Source organism: Aristolochia californica, unplaced genomic scaffold (genome assembly GCF_029961685.1).
Source record: "Aristolochia californica isolate CCGP_79_NKW_82.1479 unplaced genomic scaffold, dmAriCali1.0.hap1 SCAF_6, whole genome shotgun sequence".
NCBI lineage: Eukaryota > Viridiplantae > Streptophyta > Magnoliopsida > Piperales > Aristolochiaceae > Aristolochia > Aristolochia californica.
In genome coordinates, this window is record NW_027182257.1 from 37893254 (window position 1) to 37915509 (window position 22256).

The 22256-nt window shown below is 36.5% G+C and overlaps 1 protein-coding gene across 1 annotated transcript; it reads right to left on the reverse strand.

Annotated features, from left to right (window-relative positions):
* Positions 1-2282: 2282 nt before the first annotated feature.
* On the reverse strand, positions 2283-7534 carry LOC137935119 (shaggy-related protein kinase epsilon-like). The gene is made up of 13 exons (XM_068779779.1): positions 7269-7534; positions 6260-6502; positions 6057-6149; positions 5453-5512; positions 5099-5371; positions 4841-4915; positions 4582-4638; positions 4371-4511; positions 3774-3824; positions 3587-3682; positions 3431-3514; positions 3002-3104; positions 2283-2897 (listed from the first exon to the last, which is right to left on the reverse strand). Exons 1-13 carry the CDS (start codon positions 7326-7328, stop codon positions 2836-2838), a joined length of 1398 nt encoding a protein of 465 aa, XP_068635880.1. The 5' UTR covers positions 7329-7534; the 3' UTR covers positions 2283-2835.
* Between the last annotated feature and the right edge of the window lie 14722 nt (positions 7535-22256).

Sequence of the window (22256 nt, forward strand, 5' to 3'; positions counted from 1 at the left end):
CGAGCTCCAACTTATAGAAAGTGTTATCATTTTAGTTTTTCTAAATTAGGTTTTGTCATCATCAAAAGGGGGTGATTATTAACTGAACGTTGACTCCCATCTTGATTTTGATGATAACAAAACTTAATTAATCTAACATTGGCAAATCTAGCATTTCAAATGCAACTCCTTCCAACCATATGAAAGCCATCTTGAAGAAGTACCCTCAGAAAGAAGCAAAGAATTGAAGACAAGAGTTTAGGTAGTTTAAAAAATTAAAAAAACTCAGTCTATGTAAGAGAGCAGTTCCAAATCATCAAACTTGAGGTACAATAAAAATATTTGGAGCTTCAGGCCAAAACTACATTGTCTACATGTTTTCTCAATGCATACATATATTTTTAACATGTTAGCCTCACTTAGGATTAAATTAAATTTTTCTTTGAAATCATACTTAGAAATCTAGCACCGGATTGCTCAATTAGCATCTGCCAATGATCGATCAACCAAAAGTGCAAAAATAGAAAGCATGATCGATCTATCAGAACTTGGTCAAACTATTTATAAAGCATGATCGATAATCTCATGTGGACTGATCAATCAAAGATATCTAGACAATTTAAAAATATGAAGAATGATCAATTACACAAAAGTTTGCTAACTAGGGACATAAAGCATGAACGATCATTGACAAGCCATTAATTGATCATACATGCAATGTGATGCCATTAAGAAAACTGATTGATTGATCAACTTAACTTGTCAAACCCAACAGAAGCATATTGATCAATAAGCTATTGGTTTAAGAGCAAGTATGAAAGAGTCACACATGACTCTCACAACTAGAAGTCTTATAGAGCCAAAATTATTATGGAATGAGGTCTAATAGAAGAGTCTCAATTTAAAGGTATTTTAATTATGCTAGTCTTCTATTTATGTTCAATTGTTCAATTGTTCAATTGTTCCAAGACTTATCTTTTAGTGTTTAACTTTGGGTGTAAATGGGATAAGAATAGTTTAATTATACTTGGATTATACTCATTTTTTCTATTATAAATAGAAGTTCATGTACTCAAAATACATCAAGTTAGTAAAATTTTTCTCTTTTCCAGCAGTTCAACACTATTTCTGACAAAAATATAGTCATTCTACTCAATTGATTGATCAAATACTTTACATTGATTGATCAATATCGAGTCAATTTTTTTCAAATGGGCAAATAATAGCTAGTTTAGTTTGGAGAACTTACAAATACCTCCACCAAATATGATTTTAAGAAGAAAATGAGCATTTTTTGACATACCTACAACATTCAAAGCAAATCTTCTTAAAAATCTTTCCTAAACATATTTTTGAGAGGAAGTGATCCATATTTTGCAAAATCATTATTTCCCTCTCAATCTTTCCTTGTGCATTCAATTAGTCAAGCTCCATATCATTTTCATTATGTAGCAAAATTGGAGACTTGGACAAATTAAGGGAGAAGGTCTCTCCAAGTTTACAAATGGTGTAAGCTTTCAATTCTTCTATAGTTTTTTTTTTTTTTTTTGATAGATTCATCCAGAACCTTTTGAATCTAGATAGAAAGGCTTGCTAGAGCTAGAATTTAGCCAAATCTCAGGGAAACTTTATTATAATCGTGTATTTGAGCATCCACATGGCTTAAAAGAGAACCCGAATCTCTTTTATGTAAAATTTCAACTAACAGAGTTAAGACTAGTAGACTTTCCCAAACACAGGATCTTGGTCGATGAATACCAATAGGTGAACATCAACAATAAAATATTTGGCGTTATTTATGATGTGTGCTTATGTTTAATTACTTACATTATTTTTAATTTGTGTACACTTAAAATTTTAATTATGAAAACTCAATTTACCTTCACTCTTGAGAAGCCACTTGGACCGACAAAGTGTTGTATGCAGCCTTGATATCTTGTAAGAGCAAAGGGAAAGGTAAAATATATAGAGTAAGAAGATTATGATCGTCGGGGGAGACTATCAGCAACGTTGTTTTTGTTTCCTCTTTTGTAAATGATGTCAAAGTCATATCTCATCAATTTGGCCGACCAAAATTTTGAGTGAGCAATGGTCGGTTTAGATAGCGAGTTTGCACCAAACCAAGTACATTCACCAACGTTGCACGGCTTGAACCAAGGAAAAGAGTTTTTTTTCTTCTCATAGGTGGACCAATGAGAGCATTATTCCCTTGAATGATAGGATAAAGCAAACAATTGGTTGTTCTCGTTGCATCAATACAGCCCCAATACCATATACCAACACATCACATTCAATAATAAAAGTCCTGGAAAAATTAGGCAGAACAACAATGATTAGAATGTTACTCAGCTTATAAATACTTAAAGATTGATAATTACAAAATTACACAAGGAACATTCTTCCGTTCTGAACTCACAAGAAAAAGATCTCCGAGGGTAAAGCTAAGCATCTTCTTTTAATCTTAGAGATTTCAATTTCAAGCATGGCCTCACCGCCATACTTGAGTAATTGGCTTAATGTTTATAGCAAATTACATAAAGAAGCTCTTGAGACATTCTTCTAATGCCGCTGGTCCAATAATAATGAACAGAGACCCTTTAACTACATTTTAGGGGCCTAAATATTTTTTTTTTTTTTCAGAGTGAAATGAAACAGAGGGCATGTCTCCACCAAAAGGGCTCCAGTAGAATCTCCTTCTCGGCAGTTTGGAACCGTCCACCTCTCTGGCCAGCTTCACCTGTCGAATCTCAGCGTCTGAAGCCACTGTCGTCAGGCTGCTATGGATCTACCAGGTCCTTTGTCATCAGAAGAAAGCACAAAGATCGCCACATGCACGTTCTGTCACTCCAAATTTTTTCACTTCCTGGCACGTTCAGGAATGAGGCGTTGAAGCAGTTCAGGAGAAGCACCCACAAGCTCTACATTTTGTTACAGAGAAGTTACAACTGTTGGGAGTACTGGAACGAAGCAAACAAAAAATCATAAAGATAAAGACTGCTAAGGTGATATTGCGATGCATTACCTTGTGACTTAAAGTCAAATAAAGCAGGCAAGGGCCGTCCATTGGGCAGACGGGTGCTGGGGTCTCTCAGCTCATCAAAGAACGGGTGAGCACATGCCTCCAACTGTTGAGATAGATAAGGTTAGAATCACAACAAAATGAAAAAATTCACATTCAGAAAACCTTAGCTTTTCTGTCCTGAAAAAAGGATGGGTGTGTCTTGGATTTATACAGTGATATAGAAGGTTTCATGGTGAATGAACTTATAGCCGGTATACTAGACGTAACACAAGACAGTTGGATGAGAACTTGCTCTGAGCAACAACATGGGTATATGCCGAACATGAACCTATTTTCTAGTACAACCATGGCAATACACAAGCTTCTTCACATTTATGTCCAGGCTCTGTAAGGATGACAATGGTATAAGGCAGTATATGTGGAACTTACTGCAGTACACCGCAGGTTTGGGGAATACTGGAGCAGCCTTGAGACCAGGTCAACAGCTTCAGGAGGCATTCTCTTGTTAAATACCTGCAAGATTGAAAAAGTAAACCACATGCATTAACTACTAAAAGAATATCACCTGCATTAGTTGATCCAGACCTTGTGCCATGGGTGAGCTTTGATCTGAGAGAATTTGAACTGTGTGTGATTTGGATTCATACACTTGATCTCTTCTCTGGTTGGGGTCCCCAAAATCTGATATATGACAAAGTTAACCACTTGGAAGCAAGACACATTGAATGCAAATGTCATAGAAAATGATTCAAAGGTCAAATACACAAAAGACCTTGATGATCTCCACCAGCTGATCAAATCCACTTTCCCCTGGAAATAAAGGCTGTGTATTACCACAAAACACTCAACATCAGATCAGAGGAACCTGATATTTAGTCACCATTTCATCCCAAAATCTAATAAATAATCCTTGAGAACAACTATGATCATTGCACCCCCTCAAACTAGTGGTTAACAAGTGTGCAGAGAAAATTCCTCTCAGGCATGTCAATCCAAGATATACAAAACATTTTGACACATTCTGAAGTAATAATATGTAAGTAGAAGGCATCTTTGCTGTTTTAGAGACAGAAAGGCTCAAAAGACAAGGAAAGGACAAGTAAAATCATCACAATTCAACAGGTTCCTTGAAAATTTTGATTTGAAAAAGAAAATGGTTGGCAGCCAAGACTATTCAATCTAGAATCTACACCTACAAGGAGGGTAGCTATCAATTAATAGAAAATTTTGTATGGAAAAATGCCAAAAACCAAATCTCATGTATCATCATTGCTTCTTCTTAAACACATTAGAGGAACATTACTGTACAACAACCTCAAACAAACCAAGACAAATTCATTAGTTCTGAGACTTATACGAGGACTCCCACCTGGCCTAGAAGAAGCTCAGCTACCACGCAACCAGCAGACCACACGTCGATAGCTGTTGTGTACACTGTGGCTCCAAAGATGAGTTCAGGAGCCCTATAATATCGTGAACAGATGTATGATATATTAGGTTCACCAGGTACCTACAATAGACAATATAGTGGTTCATTGAATTGCAGTATTTAGATTTCAAAAGCAAATGAATAGACTTACCAGCTTTTTGGCACTTCCAAAATCACAAAGCTTCAATTGATGGGTATGAGGGTTGACCTGTAACATGGTTGGGAATTGTTTAAATTCCAATAAACATAAGAAAAATTCCAAAGCATATATACAAATGTGCACAGCATGATATCATTTTATACAGATAAGCAAATACATGCACAAATGAATTAAGGGGCTCTCTGCAGCATCAACACTGATATACATTAACAGAAAAAAAGTTGGAACAAAAGAGTGTCTGATCTCTTACCAACAAATTCTGGGGTTTAATATCACGATGGCACACACCAATAACATTGTGAATATATGCCAGAGCACGGCAAATCTACCAGAAAGAAAAAGCAAGGATTTTTAGAACACATCAGAGGTTTTAAAGCTCAAACAAATCTTTTAAAAAAAAATTGGAATAACATCCTTAACGAGTTAGAAAGATTGTATCCAGAATCTAAATAACAAAGTCAGTTCTGAAATACCACAAAATTAAAATGTCTAACACTAGGTTACCCACCTGATATGCATAGAGTTGCACATATATTAAGGGCATGTGTTGGTTCATTCTAGTATAGTGCTTTAAAACCATATATACTGTCTCTGAAATGTACTCCATAACAAGGTTAAGGTACAACTCATCCTCTTCAGTTGTAGAGAAAAAACTGTGTTTCAGTTGAACAACATTTGGATGCTCCAGTAAACGCATAATTTGCAGTTCTCTGTTCTTGTATCTCTTATCCTGCAGCACCTTCTTTATAGCCACAGATTCCTCAGTTTCTATGCATTTGGCCTGCAACAACCAAAAGACATGATATTTCTAGGGTTACCGAATCGAATCAGGTTTTGTCTTCCATGAATCAATGATTCCTACCTGGAAAACAACACCAAATGAGCCTGTACCAACCACCCGTTCGGCCATATAAGAGATTACCTGCGAATGATTGAAGACTAGACCTTCACCAACTAAATCAAATTCGATAAAGCAAAATTGCTAACTCTGCATTAAGTGAAGCGAAATATTTGGCATCACTTATGGAGTACGCTGGAAACAGTGGCAAAGTATAATACAAATGTAGGCACACACACACACAAACACACACACAAAGAAAAAAAAAGATAGGTGTCACCAATTAAACAGGACAAGATAGACATATCCAAAACAACATAAAAACCAAGTAAAGATACCAGCAAAGTAAAGCCAGAGGTGGATTGCACAGAGAAAAATCAATGTCAATCCTAGGGTTATCTACTCTCAAAGAGGTAAAGTATGTTGTTATCTTTGTGGAAAGCATGGAGCCATTGCATTAAAGACTAAAGCGCTAATACACTTCAGCTGCTTTACTTGTGGACACACCAGAATGGCCTCATTAAAAGAAGTCACATCCATCCTCACTTTGAGTCAGCACTGGGGAGGGAATAAATGATATAAAACATCCATTTTGCAAGATGATACGTGAGACCATAAGCAACAATACCTGTTTCCGCTGACCATTGCAACCACCTATTGTTGTTGCAATAATTTGGCCTGCCTCAGTTCCATTTCCACTCACAACAGTGGCCTCAAGATCCTGTAACATCAAATGATTACCAAAAAAAACACTTTCAAGACAGGCAGGTACGCCACAGAGAAGCAAACATGCATCAGAAAGGTAAAAATGCAAGCAAAAATAACTTATACCTTATCATCATGGTGATCAGTCTTACTATCATCTCTAATTTTCATTCCATGCATTTCTCCAGGAAGCTGATCAACCCCTGCCTTTCCAGTTCTATCAATAGCAGCAACACTGGAGGTGGTTGCATTTGTTTCTAGAGTAGTGCTAGCCAAATGCTGCTCGTCTATAGACACATTTCCATCAGAAAGGGGCTTCCCATCTACGTCAGCATCAACTTTAATTCTTTTGGTTCCTGAGCCACCACCCTACATGAGGCAAAAGCTAAAATTGATATATTTTAAAAGATGACAAAAATGCAAATTAAAGAACTTGGACAAAGAGGACGTAAACAGATTATAAAAAAAAAACTTGGCGGGGATAATCATTAGGTAGAAGTAAGGAGTTAACCACAAATACATAAAATTTAACCAGGTTTCCTAGGAGCAACATGTCTGGAGCCTTAAGTGATAAAAAAAAAAAAAAAAATGCCAAAGAGGTATCTTGAACAAGCAAACGGGTTGTTGTTGTTATCTTGCAATTTCCGAAGTAAGGCAAACACTTGAAATATGGGGTTCCGATGGGTAAATATCCAAACCAAAATGTGGTCACAGATGCATACACACTAAACAATTACCTACGAAGCCACCTTCATCATCTACGGCGTAGACAGAAGACTGGAACATAAGGGGAGTAAGAGCCAATTACATAATTAAAGAGCCACCGAAAAGATCATATAAGGCACATTTCACGCGTCCTTAATTAAACAATTCGGAGGAACTGTTTTGCTTCGGCGTGCCTCAGAAAAGGAAAGTTCTCTCTGAAGAATAATCGGAGAAAAATACATCCTTGAAAACTTACTTCTCAGAAAATACATAACGGCATCATAAAATACAAAAACATAAAATGTAAGGACATAAAATAATAAGCTAAACCTCCTCATATAACACAATTTCAACGTGTTAAAGAAAGCAGAACTTATTCAGATGAGGTAAAAATAGATCAAAATCGGAAGAAAATGAAAAAGACACTCACGGGATCCGAAACAGAGGAACGGCCGGAGGCAATGCTCTTGAGGCGCCGCATCACATGCATGGCTCCCCCTTCAATAAAACCCAATTCGCCGCTCAGTATTCTTATTTTGCTTTTTCTACTTCTTCTTCCTCTCTTCCTCTTCCTCCGCTAGAAACCCTTTTCTCCCCTCTTCCATGTCGCAGAAACCTCCCGAAAAGAGGAAGAGAAAAAGGTTGAAAAGAATAAAAAAAGAAAGAAAAGAGAGAAAATATAACAAAAGAAAACGGGAGAAAAAAAAAAAAAAAAAGTCTCCCTTCTTCTTCTTCTCCTTGTACTGAATCCTAGTGCCACTGTGAATCCCCAAACTACCCTCATATTATTCAAAAAATATCTCCCGTCTTTCCTTCCGATCAAAGCCGCATTCCTAATCATTGACGGTCAAACCTTTGACTTTTTTCCGATGATCTGAAACGACACGGCTGCACACAAAAAGGCTCTGTTCGTATATTTCGTAAAATAACCTCGCTTAATAACGCAAATTACGAGGAGCTCAGAGCTCATCGATGGGATTCAGACATGACCAGAATATCCGGGAAGATGTCTTTCCGGGGGTTCGTTCCACCGCTCGTCGGTGGTGACAGGTGCGTGGGAATCGGTCGCCGCCTTCTTTTCTTCCTTCTCCAACCGGAAATCCCACTTTCATTTTTGAAGCAAAAAAAAAAAAAAATTAAATGAAGAGAGTGGAAAGACGAAATGACCCTGAATGCCGATTTCCCGCGGAGCAGACCCAATCTCTCGAGTCATGGTTAATTGGCTGTGGGCCCGGCGTTTACAATTGAATCATTCGGGAGCTATACTGCAGGTTGTATGTGCTATTAAACTGAATATTTATTTACTCAATATACCCTACACCCTAATAGGTGTGAATGAGAGTAAAAAATAACAAAAGATTATTACAATAATATCATTTAACCTTGATCACATATTCCAATACTCCCCTTCAAGCTGGTGGTGAGAAAACATCATATATGCCCAGTGGAGAGAACTTTTGAGCTAATCGATTTTGTAAGTATATCCGCAATTTGACTATGAGAAGAAACATGTGTAACACATATAATTCATGCTTGTAGTTTTTCTCTAACAAAGTGATAGTCCACTTTAATATATTTAGTTCTCTTATGAAAGACCGGATTGGAGGCATTGTCGATTGCAGCTTGACTATCATAGTGGAGTTTCATAAGTCCTTCGTGGTTGAACCCCAACTCTGCTAAGAGTGATTTAACCCCTGAGATCTCACTTATTGCATGTGTCATAGTTCTATACTCAGCTTTGGCATTGGATCTTGTAACTACATTTTGTTTTTTTACTCTTCCAAGTCACTAGGTTGCCTCCAACTAGAGCACAATATCCTAAAGTGGATTTTCTATCATCTAGAGATCCCGTCCAATCTGCTTCAGCGAAGCCTTCAATTTTAAGGTATCCATGGCATTTGTATAGAAATCCTTGTCCTGGAGACTTTTTCAAATATCTGAGGATCCTTTCTAATGCCTGCCAATGAGAAATCTGGGGTCTATCCATGTATTGACTAACCACACTAACTGTAAAGGAAATATCTGATCTCGTCACAGTAAGATAAATCAACTTCCCAACTAACCTTTGAAAACATGGTTGTAAGTCGGTTGATACACCTATAGAACCAAATGTTAAACTATGTACTAAATTTGGAGGTAATGTGGATGTTGGTAGATCTCAAATATTGGTTGGAAAAATTATTTACCTCACAGTTACAAAACTGGATATCTTATTATGTTAGTGTTATCAGCCAATCTATGCATCAACCTTGATAGTCTCATTAGTTGGCATTAGAACGAATCATTCGATACTTAAAGAAAAATCCAAGTCAAGGATTATTATATACATGTCATGGGCACACTAATATTAATGTGTTTGCGTATATAGATTTGGCTGGTTCTCCAAATGATAGGAAGTCCACTTGGTCACTTGGAGAAGAAAAAAATAAGTGTTTTGGTTTGATCAAGTGCTAAAGCAAAATATAGGGATATAACACATGTAGTAAGTGAGTTGTTGAGGCTCAAGTCCTTGATGATATAACTTGGTTTTGTAATAGCCATACCCATGCAACTTAATTGTGATAACCAAGCAACTATTCATATTGCAGCTAATCTAGTCTTTCATGAAATAACTAAGCACATTAAAATTTATTGCCATTTTGTTTGGCAGAAACTATATGCCGGTGTCATATCTATGCAATGCATTCCCTTCAAAAATCAGCTAATAGATATTTTCACAAAAGTTACTATCACTTGCTCCAAGCTTGGCATCTTTGATATTTTTGCACCAACTTGTGGGGGATTGTTGAAGAAGGTGAATCAAGTTTATGTGGTGACATAGCTTATAATTTTAAGTGTTTTAGAGCTTTTAATTCTCTATCATACGCAATGGTAATTTATTCTCTTTTGTACAAAACTTATCATTATAAATAAGAAGGATTAGAGAGGGCTCACTAACAATTTTGAGCTTCTCTCCTGGTACCCTAATTCTCTCTTCACTTGTACATGTTTCCACTCTTCTTTTAATCAACTTCTTATCTTCTCCTTTTCTTCTCCTTCTTCTTTCCTTCAATCTTAAACCAAGCATGAAACCCTAGAATCTAACAACCTTCCTAAATGAACTTTAGCATGCATAATTTCAAAAGGGTGTTGCCCATAGCAATGTCTAGAACATATACCAAAAGTTTGTGTGATGAGAAAATATTAAAAAAAGAGTCTACTCCCACTCAAACTCCTCATGGGAGAGGCTTTTCTAAAAAAAAATGGCCACTCCTACTCCAATTCTTTGTGGGAGGAGGCTTTTAAAAAAATAAAAATAAAAAGAAAAAGAAAAAGAAGCCCTAGCCCCACTCCAACTCTTTGGGGGAGAATTTTTTTTTCAAAAAAAATAAAAAAGATTAATCTTTCTCTCTAATTCTATATAAGATAAAGGCTTAAAAAAAGGTCCTTGTACCTAATTCTATAAGGAAAAGGAAAAAGTGTCCTATTCCCACTCCAACTGTTTGTGAGAGAAGGTTTTTTTCAAAAGAAAAAAAAAGTGATCTCTCTCTAATACCCTAATTCTATATGGGAGAAGGATTCTTTTTTTTTTAAGAAAAAAAAAAAACTATTCCTACTCTAACTCTTCGTGGGAGAGGCTTTTCAAAAAAATAAAAATAAATAAAAAACTTCCCCCACTCAAACTCCTCATGGAGAGGCTTTTCAAAAAAAAAAAAAAAAACCTTCAATGTATCAATTGTCCCATGAGTCGGGCCCACCACAAAAAAAGAGAGGATACTTCAAGACTTGTCCATTTACTTGAAGAACGAAGTCTCAAAGGGGCGCATTAGAAGACAAAGAAAATCGATACCCAACATTAATTTTAGGCCTTGATCGATGGTTAAAATCATAAATCTCGATTGGCAATTCAGATCAAAGAAACTTTGTCACTGGTAGACTAATGGTCAAAATCGAAGTTCCCAATAGTTAAAGCGTGGAGAGCTAATTAAATTGTTCATAAATTATCAAAATCAAAATTTTAGTCAAAATTCAAACCGAGTATCGAGATCAAAGCCGATCAATGGTCAAGATGAAGCCAATAGTACTAGACCACCACCAAAAACAAGGTGTAGAAGAAGACCCCTTGGATGCCACTTAGGAGCCACACAAGTGGAGGAGTTGGTAAATGAGTGACACATTATGCCAACAGGGGTTCCATGTAGCATAGAATGTATTACATCATCCACCACATGTCTGATAAGAAATAGTCCTACATGGATTAGTGAGTACAAAGATCTTGAGTTTACTAGTTAGGAAAGAAGTTTCCTAAGTTGGCTAGTTATTTTGGGATGAGCCTTAGACCCAACTTTACATAGTATCAGAGTAAATACTCATATTTGAGATGAGCCCTGGAACCAATTTTACAAAGTCAAAATCTCATGGATTGACTGTTAAGAGAGAAATTATTTTTCAAAATTAAATATTGTTGAAATTAAATTATGTAATAAATTATAAAATTTAATGACAAATCAATCAAGAGATTGATTTGTCATGATTTTATAAAATTAAGAAAAAAATTCGATAGATTTTTATTTCTTAAACTTAGGAAATTTGAATCATTAATTAAGGAATCAAATAATCCTTCTTTAGCCTATAAATAGGCTTGTATTTATGTAAATTTTATTCTGATTCAATAAAAATTCTCCCTCTCTATTTTCATCTATGGATTAGGCTCCAAAGGTTGAACCTCATAAAATTAGTTTGTACCTTTTGTTCCTTTAATCTACTATTTTATTTTAGCTTAAAAATGTTTAATGGTATTAGAGCAGGTACTCATATGTGGGCCTCCACATGTAGAGTGATAAATGGATTAATAAGTACAAAGATCTTAGGTTTACTAATTGGAAAAGAGGTTTTCTAACTTGGCTAGTCATTTGGGGATGGGCCTTGGACCCAACTACACAAAGACTTGGTCCTACCACATGTCAAATTTTCATAAGTTGAGGATTTTGAAAAGATAAAATAAGGGACAAAAAGGGGGTGGTTGATCCACCCTCACCCCTTACAAATAAATATCCTTTTTCCATTTGAGGGGATCTTTGAGAGTTGGAAGCGGAAGAAAGTTGAATCGTCGGAGCACCAAATTCTCGATAGGGACCCGAAACATCACTTGTAATTTTCTTTGGGATATTGTACTGTAAATACTTGCCCCTTTTTAATTCTGGCATTTCATTTACTTTGCTTGGAGAGTTAGAGGCCAATGGATAAAGCCAATAGTTAGCAGCCAAAGGAGAGTAGTAAAATAATCATTCAAAAAGAGTAAGGATGGCGATTAGCAAATTTGGGAAGGAACTAAAGAAGAATATTGCATGGGTCAAGCAGATCAATCTGTTCGTATTTAAACACTAACAAATGACTAATATTATCTCAGTCACTTGCTAATAATGACAAAACCCGCCTTTTAAATATTTGAATAATATTATAAGAAACACTAAAAAAGCCTGAAATACATGCTCAGTTGTTTGAATCTTGGATGTCAAAGGGCCGAAGCAACTTGTATTCAATTCTACTTTCACATTCGCAATACCTAAATTGTAAGCACAATTTGTAAAGAACAATATATAATGTTTTTGTTGGAATAACCAATGTTCTCTCCAGATAAGATGTGGGCATTTCGTTGGATTTCTGGGGAATCCGTCATCAAAAAACCTAGGTTCGGGTTTCTGATTTCACCCACGGGTCAGAGATGGTGCAAAAAAAAAAACCCTTTGGGTTTTGGGTCAGGGACGGGTTTTGCCAAACCCGAACCAAGTCCTACCCACAACGAGATCGAGATGTAAACCGGGGTTGAGATGGTTCGGGTTTACAGGAACAGGACGATGACGGGTCGGGTTTAAATCGAGTTTATGAAAATGGGATGTAGACGGGATTACAAGGATGGCGATCAAGTTAGGGTTAGCTTTGGCGATTCATGTTTTTTTATTCGGGTTTTGAAGTTGGGGATTTGGTAAACCCAACCAGTGCCCACCCTAATCTATATGTACCACCCTATTAAATGTTTGAAAATTGAACTTCTTATTATTTATTTAGCAAAAAGTTCAATTTAATCCCATATAAAAATATTAAAAATAATTTTTTTATTGAACTAGTTTCTCTTTCCCCAGTGTGATAGCTTAGGAAATAATATTAAATTCAAGATCTTACACACACACACACACATAAAACTTTTCTCTAATTACTTCACTTAAGTTACACTAAGTTAGAGGGTAAGAAAACTACTTAAGTACCCACACGTATAATGAACAAAAAGAACCCTAGAATATACATTATTCAACATTTATGTATTAGACAATTTTTTTATATGTGACACATATTCCTGTAAAACACAAATCAACTTGAATAGTCTTCTTCTTCATAAATAAACCTTCAGATATTCACAGGGTACTATTTTTTTTTTTTTTGGTAAAACTACTGCGAATACCTGTGAATATTTTTTTTTCTTCTTCATATATATTTTTATTTTTTACTTATTTTATTAATTATTTTAAATAATTAAAATTTTTAAATATAACCACAAAGTGGTGTAAGAAATAAATGTTATTTTATCCATTACTATTATTTAGGTTCATACATTTTTGTATTATTCATCATTTATTTTTGAATATTTTTAATATTATATAATCAAGAAATATTACGATGTATATTATTACTTTTTTTTCCTTAAAAAAGTATGCAAATTCAAATGTAACATTTTATGTGAGATTTCCCAAGGTGAGAAGCATGTAAGAGCTATTGTCAGTACAAAACGAGAATAACGTAGTACTTTTTTTTTTAATATGCATATGACAAGCCATTGTTATGTAGTTCCTAAGAAATCTGACAAGTTGAAATGCTCATGGGAGGAATTCGGTTCAAATTGATTCCGTTGGTTTTTAGAGACACTTTTTTGTAGTGAGACTCAAGTGAGAGTCCATGTGGGAAGAGTACTATTCACAAGAGAAAGTGTGCTCATGGCAGGAATATCAACATCTATAGCCATTACTGCATTTTTTCTTGGGGCTATTCACTCCATAGTCATGAAGCTAACATTAACATTCTCTTCACCCCAAATACTCCCTACTGTCTGGAGACCAGTAAACAAAATATATTGATACCAAATAAAAACAATCTTCAATGAATGCTTATTTTGTAAAATAATTTTTCAACAACATAAATTTCATAAAAAAAGAAACATTTAAGTTCAACCTTACCATCTAATAACCGCATAATCGAAGGAATACATGGCCATAAGAAAATACTAAGAAAATAAGTTGTAATAAAGAGATAAATAAATTAATAAATAATTACATAAAATAAAGATATGCATAGCAAATCAATAATTATTATAATTTGTGTGAATTGGTTGACATTGAATCGAAACATTTTACTAGCTCCAATAGACATTGAACAACCAATACAAACAATTTTAGCTCACTTATTTTTAAATCTAAAGAAGAAGGCAAAGACGGATACATTACTCTCGGACTGGCAGAGAAGTTTGTTGCCATCGCTACAATGGGTAGACACGACCTGGCCGAGATTGTGAGCCTCCAACTCATCAAGAAATAACAAATAGAAGCAACACAACACGTCGATGTGAGAGCAATGTCAAGTCTTGCAACGAGGTAGGGAGAAAACCAGAATCTGAGCAGCGAGGATAGAATAAAACCAAGAAGAGATCGTCAATTTCTGGAGCACTCAAGTCAGGTCAAGCCCGATAATTTTCCTACTGTTACATATGGGGAAAAGATGAAACCAAGTGGCTTGATGAAAATAACATCCTAGAAGGGGAGGGGAAATTGGGGGAGAGAAGAGGGAGAGTGAAAGAAGGGAAGTGAGAGGGACAAAAGCGACGAAATGAGAGGGTTTGAAGAAAATGAAAGAAGAGGGGAAAAACCGGTGGAGAGGAGAGGGAGAGAGAGGGAGACAAAGGGAAGGGAGAGGATACAGAGGAGAGTGAGTACATGTAGATCGAAGATGGAAGAGATGTCGAGAGAAAAGGCCGTAAAAAATGTTGCAAGTGGTGCATGATCAAATTAGGTTGAGGAGACCAATGCTCTCTCAGTTAGAGGCTTTATGGTGTCAGATAACTGGAACACCTTACTTGGGAAATCATTCAATTTTTAAGGAAAATATTTCCAGGTAGATATGCATTTCCGTGACAAATGGGGCACTAATGAATCCAGGAAATGCATTTTTACCTAGAAGTGTTTTTCTTGTTGTTGGAAGAAATGAATATGTTGGTGTATCATTGATGTAATTAGTTTATATTTTTTTCTCTTCTTCGCTCTTACTAGGGTGAAGTGTATAATTGTAATATTGATAATATTATCATCTATAAATATAGCTTAAGGGGGAGGGTTTGGAATAGGTCCATTACCCATTATTCCTCCTCTTTTCTCCCTATGTGTGTTCTCTTCTTTACCCAAGATGTAATCTATAGAGTTATGAAAATCAACATGGTATCAGAACTTTGATTTTCAAGATTCTTAGCTATGATTTTTTTAGAATTCCAAACTTTCTATTGCTCGGTGGATGATCAATTTGTTGATGGTTATGTTTCTAGTTTAAGGAGAAAACCCATTTCAGTATGACAAGTCTTCTTTGTGAATCTCCTACTACATGGGATTACTGTCTGCTTGGGATCCTCAAGAACTATGTTCTACTACTATTGTGATTATCGTCGTTCTGTTGCTGTTGTATTTTATAGTTCAATTGAAAAACTATCTCCTTAACAACATAATATTTTGTTTGCATTGTTGGTTTCTAGTTTTTGGTGCTTACTGATATGTTTCTGGTGTGTAATCGTGACAGACGTTAGGAATTCATTTTGGTTGGTGACGGACTGGAATGTTGTTTGAGCTATTTGATTAAGAAGGTGCACCTGTGATAGTTTGGTGATAGGAATTTTGGTTTCCTATTATTCGGCATTGGGCAAGATGGATATGCTGAAAGTAACAGTTTCGGAGTCTACCTATTCTTTCTTGAACGCTGAGAAATGATGAAGACAAAGTGAAAGAAGTAAAGAAGAGTGCACTTAGTTGAATAGATAAATTCACTCTATGCTTCTTCTTCATCTCCTTACCAAGTCTGATCAACAACAAAGGAAACCGCTTCATTGCCCAGGACCCTGATCAGATTCGCATTAGTAATCTCAATGTTGTAATCTCAGAGAGGTTGCAGGGGGGGCGATGTTGTAATCTCAAAGAGGTTGCAGGGGGGGAGGAGAGAAGGGAGCTAAAGTCTTTTTTTGACAATTTGGTATGTGGTGGTCTTGGCACCACTTTGAATTATCATCATTGTCATTCCTTGCTACTGCTTATTCGGTTATGGTATCTACTGTTGTTGATTGCTTGCAATTTTCCCATCTTTGGCTCATATCTTCGAAGGTTTTCATCGTCAATTAAGCACCAGAGTGCCTTGTAATTTTCTAGGTATCTCTGGGTATCTTCTTTGCTGATTTGTCTTCCTTCCAACAATACTCCTTTGGCTCGTATCCTTCACTGGCATGAGATATTATCTATTGAAAGTTGTTGTTGCTCATATCTATCTTTGGCTTATTGATCTGGTTGACTGCTATTAATCTAACTTTATCTCAAAATTACTTTAGTATCTTCAATTAACTAATCTGACTAACAACTATTTGATTCCAATTGGTTTACTTCTAGAAAGTTGTTGGTTTTTTTGTTGGGAAGGCTGCCTCCCAAGCAAATCTCTTTGCCTCATTTTGCTATCATTTTGCTCGTTGTTGGCATCTTTCAATAATCTTTGCTACTGCATTGCTTTCCAATTTCCATCCCAAGCGTTGCTACATTTCTAATCATAATCTCGTAGTTGTCTTCTTCCTTCGTTGGCCTTTCCATTACATATCGAGACACACATACTAGTCTGATAATTGCATTTCAGGTTTGAAGTCTTGATTCTGTATCTTGGCCTACTTGAGCATTAGCCAACTCACCCACAATTTATTGTTTGAAACCAAGCCTACACACTTTACTTGAAACTAAGCCTGACTCAGTACCAGTGAGTTCTGACTCAAACCGGGTCAACTCGGACTCACAAGTTAGCCTAACTCAGCCGACTTGTTCTCTACCTTTAGTATACCGATCCCAGTCCTGAGCACTATACAGATTTCTCCCACAACTTGGCTATTGACTCAATTATATTGGTCTGAAATCGACTTGACGTGTTCTTCTAATTCGGACTCACTCACTTTTGACTTGGTCCCTTGACTCGGTCTCTTGACTTCGGCTTGATTATTACCTTGGATTATCCTCAACTTATTACTTGGTACACAACTTTCTTATTCTAGGATGGACTCACGACAAATTATTTCACGTGTCCTTATTACTCTTAAGTACTTCTATTATTCACCGGTTATTCACTGTTATATAAGTACATATTTGGTGTGAGTTATTTGGTCATTGGCTCATTACCGTTATTGCTATTGTGTCTCTTTGATTGAGACATTATTATTGAAGATGAACTCCTCAATTAGTTTCTTTGGGTTCATTATTTGTTGATTGTTGTCAGCATTAGTTTATATGATGAAGAATTGGAATTACTTAGGAAAGTAAAACACACGATGTATCTTCATCTTATCTTCCTTATCATTACCCATTACCATTTTATTATTTGGCAACCTTTCTCCTACCATCATTTATTTGACTCTCATTTACCCACTTGGTCAACCCTTTTGGTGCATTGCTTTGATTAGTCCCTTTTATATATATATATTGGTGTTTTTAAGTCCATTGAGACTTTTTATTGGTACCCTTGGATTTTTTGTCGTTGTCATGTGAATGACAATCAATACCGATTTTGCTTATTATCACTATATTTGTTTGAAATCATTTGAGGTTGCTTTCGACTTATCACCTATTTATACCCTTTGAGAGTCTGTGCCTGGTTTCGTACTTATCCTTGGGACACCGTGATGGAGGAGATTATTACTATATCTATGTTATTTGTGTCAAACTTAGATCACTGCCATTACCTCCCAGCTTGAGAGGGGAGTGTTGGAAGATATGAATATGTTAGAGTGTCATTGATGTAATTAGTTTATATTTTTTTGTTTTTTTTCACTCTTTCTAGGGTGGAGGGTATAATTATAATATCAATACTTTTAGCATTTATAAATATAGCTTGAAGGTGAGGATTTGGACTAGGTCCATAACCCGATTCTTCCATATCTTTGCTCCCCTACGTGTGTTCTCTTCTTTACCCAAGATATAATCTATGGAGCCTTGAAAATCAACTCTTGCTTTTTCGAGGAAAAAACACTAATATGGCCTTATTCTATGACTTGTTGGGTTTTTTTTTTTTTAGAGTTGGAATTAAAAGAAAAAAAGGAAGAATTACTTGAAGTGATCCATATCTACTTGTATGTTTTTGACTGCCAAGAGAAAGATTAGATACTTTAGTAATGATCATCCTAATCAAATTACTAAGGATTAGGAAGCACAAAACAATCAATTAAACACTTGACTTGTTCATAGTATATTCATTCACCAGATTCATTCACCAGAATATGAGTTGTAAACATTTGGAATTTGTACCTGACTTGTAAATATATTAGGATTTCTCATACGTAGTTAGACTACTACGATTTTATTTCTGGGGTTATTTAAACCCTCTCTGTACAATGAAACTATTCCAGCTTTGTCGTCTGATCGCGAAAGAAAATTAAACCGATCAAGAGGCAAGGGTTTACGTGTTCTTGATGTAATAGGGTTATAATGTTTTATACTTAACAGAGAAAGCTGATAATTACAATGATGTCCTTCACGATAACCTCGGGTTCATGTTGTTATTGACGCGGACGTGAGTTTCACACGAACCCAACAGTTCATGCTCACAAAGATGCTTCTGCGATCCCATGAAAACGAAGATCAACGATTCGGTGTATAGTTGGATTATGTTGCTGGAACTTCCAAAAAGAGTTGTACACAGTCCCATTGAGATTACACCGCTTAAGATCTCCTTTTCACAGTAGCAGAATTGGGAGGGAAGGATACAGACGATCACTTCGGATGGAAACCCTTTTGTCGCCGGCGGGGTGCATCGGATATTCCGACAATCGCCGATTCCATTCCCTTCTGCAGGTGCAGCACGGAAACGACTGAACTAAACCCAGTTTCAGTGTTTAGTTCACGACGATGGAATCGTAAAAGAGCATTAGAGCGTCAGATTAGCTGGTTGACTTGCAACAACTCCTCTCTTTCCCACCCTTCCAGTTTTATCTTTTTAATCGAACCGAACTAAAACCAGCGGATGAGGACGATGGATTCCCGGTTGACGAGATGCTTGACAGACACCCAATCGAACGGTGACTCCTGTCTCTCGACGCTTTCAACGAATCAACACGTGGCCGTTAAACATGAAAGACGATTCCAACTTCTCCAATAACTGAAAGATATAAAGGTATGACGATGAAGATGACCTGCTACCAGAAACCCATTTTTTTCAAGATCATCAGTTTCAGTATCTGGAAACGAACGGTTTTGATCGTCGAACAAGCAAGCAATCTTGTATCCTGCAAATTTCAGCCGAGGGTCTTGCGTTTGAATTAGGTTAACTACCAGGTCCCGAATCGATCCTTCGATGAATGGAGAAGGGATTCAAAATTGATTATAATTTGATTTGACTTCAGATTAAAAGATTCGTTGGGTTTTAAGCAAATAGATAACAGTTCTTGCTTTAGTGATGCATCTATTTGGAAATTATTGCGTTAATGACGAGGTGATTAACCCTTTGGCGAGAGATATGAGATGTTATCGACCAGTTGAGGGATGGGTCCCTGGATTCACTACAGGCTGCTCCTTCTCCTCGGCTCGAGCGCATATACTCAACTCCTCTGTGTATGCACCACGTACACAACCTAACCCAGACAAATTCGGCTGTTGAGACAAACTAAAAGAGACTAATTCCATTTAATTATGAGTGCGTTTTTTGTCATCCAGCACGGAATATGAAACATTTGACATCATTTAGTGCAACTTCTCCGATAACATATCCTGCTTCCTTTCCGGAGTTTTCTGTCTCTGTTCGGAATTTCTGATCGTCATGAATTGGTGAAGAACTCGTCTAGATAATAACGCGCAGGGTCTGAATCACAGTTTCTGCAGACTTTGTCAATAAATAGGCAAGTATAAACGTTATCAGTACGCCGAGATGTTTTTCGAAAATCATGGAGGGAAAGAAAGAAAGAAAGAAAGCATAGATTTGCTCAGGTCTATCCATCAACTATATATTAAGCAACCTTCATCAAGAGCGATATTTAATCAAAAGCAATACCCTTGATCCATTAGAGACAAACAAAAAAAGGATAAGTAGAAAAAGGAACAAGTACATGAAGAATTGAAGATGTCTGCAATCTCTTTGTTGCTCTATGAAACAAACAAAGAGGTCTTATACAGTTATACTTGCTTTTTGTTTGAAGAGATGATTCGAATGACCAAACCGGGGAAAACATCATCCGGGTCTTGGATATGAGGATTCCGCTCGACAATATACGGATCCCCACACTTGTCGCTGATGGTGTGCAGCGTCTCTCCTTCGTTAACAACGTATATCTCGTCGCATGGGCGTTCTCTGAATCTCCCAGCCATGGCAGACTCCGCCGCCGCCGGGTAATTCTCCTTGACAGATGCGAACAAGATGAGACTCACTAAGACGAAGGCGCAGTACCATGAAGTCGCGTCGGCTATTGCTTTGGCTCCCGCCAAGGAGTTCTCTGCCGCTTTCGCCATGAGAGAGAGAGAGAGAGAGGAAGAAAGGTGCGGGGAGATTATTGGGCGGTTTTGGAGGGTAGAAAATGGGTTCAAAGACACGCGGACGTGGGGTGTGGGATGTGGCGTCGGGGTTTGGGTTGCGTGAGCTACTTTTATGTCTTTCCTTCCCTTATGAAATTACATCTGACCACTCCTCCTTGATGATTAATTTATGTGACAAATGTAACTGCTTATACAGTTAATTAATGAAAATATCATGATTGGGGCTCTCTATTCAACCTTGTGGCTTGAGAAAAAACTTACCTTAAAGAAAATATCTAGTTTTATATATATAATTTAAATTTTAAATATCTAAACCATCTAAAATATCTAAACCGTCTAATCAAAATCAGACGATTGAGATAGCCGTTGATTGGCTGAAATAACGTCTCACGAGAGAGAAAAACTGTAAATTGACTAAATAACTGACAAGTGGATTTCGGACGACGACGTGTGAACCCGATGATCGCCTTTCCGGCTGCACGCTTGCGGGTAGAGTGGTCACTGGTCCTTCGACCTGACCCGTATCTAGACGACCTAGGGCTGGTCAGATACGATGCATTAACACGTGGCGATTTTGCATCCATTGCTGGAATGACAATCCTGGTTGACCGAAATAAGTGCTGGTCGCACAAGAAACGGGTCGGGTCACTTCGATTCCTCTTGTTTGTCACCGACCCACTAGTTGTGATGGAACCGGTTAATGAACCGGGGAACTGCTCTCGGGAGTGGTTAAATAAGTGTGAAACGAGTGCAGGACAAAGTAAAGGAAAATTTATTTTTTCTTTGATCCTGAAACAAGTGTCAAGTGTCATGCTCGTGCCCTCCTTTTTTGCTAGCCTTACATGCTCTAGTTGATGTTGCTTCATGAACTGTATCTACGGTGCTTGTTTGGTTGATTGACAAAGGTTAATCATTTTGCTTCTAGGGTTAGTAAAAATTGTTTCTTTGTGCTCTTGTGTTTTTTATTTAACATGGCAAAATTTTCAAGTAATTTATCTTCTTCCTCAAGTTATGTTGATTTCAGGAATAAAAAAAAATGATCCCTTGAGAATCACTACTATTGTGACTATGTGTCTTAGATGATGCTATGGGGTAATTTCACTGGAGAAGTTCAATAACACAGTTTTCTGACCAAAACCCTCTAATTAAAATAAAAAATTGGCTAAAAACCTAGGATTCTAGGAGAAAAAGGAAACTCAATTCACGCCAATGCATGGATAGATAATAAGAGAGAATATAGGAAAAAAAAAGATTTTTGGTAAAATAGACCTGTAGTACTTATGATATCCATATCTTCCAAAATATAGACTAGAATCACAAAAGGTTAATTTCATAAGAAACTAGACTCAAATAGAATTAATTTGATACCTAATTTATTATAAAAATCTTCGTTCTTGAATCTATTATGACCACTTGAGTTGCTTTATTTTGTAGCTTAACCCTTGCTGACTCTAATATTACCTTACATATAGATCAGATTGACATGAAATTTTATCTTTATGAAACTACACTTTGATACCTTTCATTTAAGTGATAATTTTTTTCATAAACTATACTTCATTTGAGAGAAATAATCTGATAGCTTTTGGACTCTGTAATCTAACCAAACTAAGTGTTTTTTTTTTCTTTGGCCAACATGACTATTG

Bases quoted from the DNA above. Each gene is read 5' to 3' on its own strand.
- LOC137935119 (XM_068779779.1), bottom strand. From the start codon at position 7,328: ATGCATGTGATGCGGCGCCTCAAGAGCATTGCCTCCGGCCGTTCCTCT. The intron at 6,150-6,259 runs GTATAAGTTATT...TTGATGTTACAG, and splicing joins CTGATCACCATGATGATAAG to GATCTTGAGGCCACTGTTGT. The intron at 4,916-5,098 runs GTGGGTAACCTA...TCTTTCTGGTAG, and splicing joins TGCAACTCTATGCATATCAG to ATTTGCCGTGCTCTGGCATA.